Source organism: Nicotiana tabacum, chromosome 14 (assembly GCF_000715075.1).
Source record: "Nicotiana tabacum cultivar K326 chromosome 14, ASM71507v2, whole genome shotgun sequence".
Classification (NCBI taxonomy): Eukaryota; Viridiplantae; Streptophyta; class Magnoliopsida; order Solanales; family Solanaceae; genus Nicotiana; species Nicotiana tabacum.
In genome coordinates this window covers 42246447-42250810 of record NC_134093.1, presented here as the reverse complement: position 1 = coordinate 42250810, position 4364 = coordinate 42246447, and the positions used below count along the sequence as shown (strand labels likewise).

The 4364-nt window shown below is 38.1% G+C and overlaps 1 protein-coding gene across 1 annotated transcript; it reads left to right on the top strand.

Annotated features, from left to right (window-relative positions):
- Positions 1–622: 622 nt before the first annotated feature.
- On the top strand, positions 623–3605 carry LOC107789667 (receptor-like protein kinase ANXUR1). Its single transcript, XM_016611525.2, has one exon. The coding sequence runs from the start codon at positions 796–798 to the stop codon at positions 3397–3399; it is 2604 nt and encodes an 867-aa protein (XP_016467011.1). The 5' UTR covers positions 623–795; the 3' UTR covers positions 3400–3605.
- The last annotated feature ends 759 nt before the right edge of the window (positions 3606–4364 follow it).

The following is a 4364-nucleotide window of genomic DNA, read 5'->3' as shown; positions in this document are numbered from 1 at the left end:
TATTCCCAAAGCTCGAACCCAAAACATCTAATTATTAACAAAGGATACTTATTACCCACCATAACCGTTGGTGGTCATTCTTTTCAACTTTTGTTTCTTTTGGATGAACTCTATGAATATAATAAATCAATAAATTAATAGGAATTCATCACTCTATAAAGCCTTATATGATGAATCAACAGATAAATTCTCCATATTGTAAAACGCAACACTTCAAATATAAATACCTTTAAGACAAGAAACTTTTTATCAACGTTTGAACAGAAAATATTACTCTATCTCATTTCGTAAAAAGCGTAATGCATACATGTCGATATTTTGGTAAAATTTTGATGCTTTAATTTGGAACACTTTTGCATTACATTTTGTTTTCTCTCATTAATTGAACAAGTGGTTCACAAATTCACCTGTCAAGCAATGAGAATATCTCACATAACAACACAGAATATTGTGCTATGAACATATGACTATATTAATATAATTTAATGCCTATTTAATATATCAATGAATACAGAGGGAAAAGAGGTACTAGACGTTACCAAAGCATTTTTTACCACTAATTTGCCGTATCTAACGTCTCTCAATCCTAATATTCATTCAAGGAAAAACACAAATCAAAAAAGAAGAAAGAAGTGTGTAAAATTTATTGGAAAAGCAAAAAAATCAGATTAAAACTTGTATCTTTGATCTCCATTTTCTTTGCTTTTCCCTTGTCCATGGTTGGAATGCATTAAAGGTGAAATTTAATGGCTAATAAAGTCATATATCCTTCATTTTCCGTGAAATCTATTGCCAATGTTTGACGCAGCAATGAAGCTTTGCTCTTGTGTAAAATTTCTGGTTATCATAACCACATTTTGTTCCGGCGTAAGCAAGGTGAATTCATCTAAAAATGACTCAAATTCTTATTCCTTTGTTTTGGCTTGTGGGGCTACAAGTAATGCCACAGATGCAGATGGCAGGATTTGGAGTCCAGATTCCACACATCTCCCCTCTTCTTCTGGTAATTCAATCACATCTAAAGCTAAATACCAAGACCCTTCATTGGTTTCTGATATCCCTTACATGACTGCTAGGATTTTCAAGACTCAAACCGCGTATACGTTTCCTGTTTCTCCAAAATCTCGCCATTGGATCAGACTTCATTTTTACCCTTCTTCTTATGACAATTTCAACTGCTCCAATTCATTCTTTTCTGTAACTGTTGGGGGGTTTACTCTTCTCAATAACTTCAGTGCCTCAATCACAGCACAAGCACTAACGCAGGCTTATATCATAAGGGAATTCACTCTTGTCCCTCTCCAGACTGACACCCTTAACATCACCTTTAGCCCTTCATCAGTATACAAGGACTCTTTTGCCTTTATCAATGGAATTGAGATTATTTCAATGCCAGAAATCTTTCAAGCCGCGCCTATGGTGGGGTTCTCGGATCAGACAATGGAAACAGAAGCTTCTTCTATGCAAACCATGTTCAGGTTAAATGTTGGTGGACAGTATATTCCAGCAAATAATGACTCAGGCCTGGGAAGAATATGGTATGATGACGCGCCATATTTGTTTGGTGCATCATTTGGTGTGACATCTGCAGCTAATAACAGTGTCAAAATTTCATATCCTCCTAATCTACCCAATTACATTGCTCCGGTGGATGTTTATAGGACAGCACGATCCATGGGGCCAAATCCAGATGTTAATAGGAATTATAATCTCACTTGGATTTTCCAAATTGATGGAAATTTCACTTATCTCGTGAGGTTACATTTCTGTGAGTTTCAATTGACAAGAATGAATCAGAGAGTATTCAATATATACATTAACAATCAGACTGCTTTGGAAGAGGCTGATGTTATTTCGTGGACTAGTGCCCAAGGTGTGCCAGCATACAAGGACTTTGTAATATATGCCACAGATCAACCCGGTGGTGATGAAATGTGGGTGGCTTTACATCCTAATGATAAGACGAAGGCCGAGTTTTATGATTCAATCCTCAATGGACTAGAGATTTTTAAGATCAATGACACAACAGGGAATTTGGCAGGGCCGAATCCTGTTCCATCACCAGCCCCACCTCCGGACACTGATTCTCAGCCAAAACCGTCATTTGTATCAAGCAAATCTAGTAAAACTGGCATAATAGCTGGTTCAGTTGTAGGATTGGCGGCTGGCTTTGGTATTGTTTTTGGTGTAGTTGCTTTTATCAAACGTAAGAAGAATATGAACAGTGGAGGGAAGTCTAGCAGAGGTGGTTGGTTACCAATTTATAGTAGTTCTAGGACTACAGAAACTAGAACAACTATCTCAGGCAAGAGCAGTGGCAGTAGTCACATTTCCAACATTGGTGGAGGGCTTTGTAGGCACTTCACCTTAGCTGAGATAAAACATGGTACGAAGAATTTTGACGAGTCGCTAGTTATTGGAGTTGGAGGATTTGGTAAGGTGTACAAAGGAGAGATTGATGGAGGGACTAGTGTTGCTATTAAGAGAGCAAACCCTTGTTCTGAACAAGGTCTTCATGAGTTCCAAACTGAGATTGAATTGCTTTCGAAACTTAGACATAGGCACTTAGTCTCATTGATTGGGGCTTGTGAAGAGAATGAAGAGATGATATTAGTGTATGATTATATGGCTAATGGGACATTGAGAGAGCACCTTTACAAGCACAATAAGCCACCTTTATCATGGAAGCAAAGACTGGATATTTGTATTGGTGCAGCCAGAGGTCTTCACTATCTTCACACTGGTGCAAGATACACTATCATCCATAGGGATGTGAAAACTACAAACATTTTGTTGGATGATAAGTGGGTAGCAAAGGTTTCTGATTTCGGGCTATCGAAAACGGGACCTAATCTTCATCAAACTCATGTTAGTACAATGGTAAAAGGAAGTTTTGGATACTTGGATCCAGAGTATTTCAGAAGACAGCAGCTGACAGAAAAGTCTGATGTGTACTCTTTTGGGGTTGTCCTATTTGAAGTAGTGTGCGGAAGACCAGCTCTAAATCCTAGTCTTCCAAAGGAACAAGTTAGTCTAGCAGATTGGGCATTACACTGCCATAGGAGACATACTACTAAAGAAATTGTGGATCCACATATTAAGGGGGAGATCACACCAGAATGTTTGAAGCAATTTGTTGATACAGCAGTGAGTTGCTTGTCTGATCATGGAACGGATCGCCCTTCGATGGGTTCAGTGTTATGGAATCTTGAGTATTGCCTTCAGATGCAAAGTAATCCTGATGGACCAAAAATGGTGGCAGAACAGAAAGCAAACGATGCGTATGCGATGCATACAGAATTGTTAAGCATTACAGAGGAAGGCGGAGAAGGCGAGGAGTCAGAGGAGCACAGCACGGAGGCTGTCTTCTCGCAAATTGTGAATCCACAAGGTAGATAGTTGCTTAGTTCTACTATTGTACTTTTGTTTTTGTTCTACAAGTTTCTTTGAAGAGAGTTTATAGTTGACGAGGAGAGGCTTGCTTAGTTGATAGAGCACCTCCATCTCCAACCAGTAGGTAGTTGGTAAGTGGAAGCACTATTAATCAAACTTGTAGCCTGTATTTCTGTCTTCCTTAATTAGTGCCTTCATTTTTGCTTCTGAAATTGCATCCCAACGGTCTGCGCTATTATTATTCAAGAAAAATAAAACAGATCAACTATTATAACGTAATGGCTATATGTATAATGCATGTTTTGATCTACAAATATGCATCTTAGTTAACTAGTGAGCTTAAAGAGAAAAGAATTTGTCCTTCTAAGGAAACCTATATGATCTTTAAGCATATTATATCAATATTTTTTTCTTCGCAAGAAAGCAACTTGCTTGCTGCTTTTATCACCTCAATGAAGCACTGTTTTATTCACTTGTAAATCTCAAGTTAACAATTCTGCCAGACAAAAGGACACACAAAATGTAAACCAAAAGAGCTGAAGACAAAAAGAAGTGCTCGCATTAGAGGTCGGTCAAATACAGTTTTTCTAAAAGTCATCGCTTTGGTACTTAAAGCAATGAAGTGGTGCGAAGCGAGGATTGTAGCTTCTTGAGTGAAGTCGTGCACTTCAAAGAATGATGTGCAAAAGAAAGAAAAAAAAAAGGAGGTTCTCAATAGCATTAGAGACAGTCAAATATAACTTTATTCGTTTCGGCACTTAAAGAGATGAAGCGATGAGGCAAGAGTTGTTATAGATTCATGGGTCAAGCCATGTGTTTCAGAGAAATGTACACTTCAAACAATGAACACCCTAGGTGACACAAACCAAAAAATGTCTATCGATTCTTTCTTTTGTTTTTAGGCTGGATCCCTATCAGAGGCGAATCTAAGTTGAGAGGTATGGGTTCACGTGAACCCATATTTTCTCCTC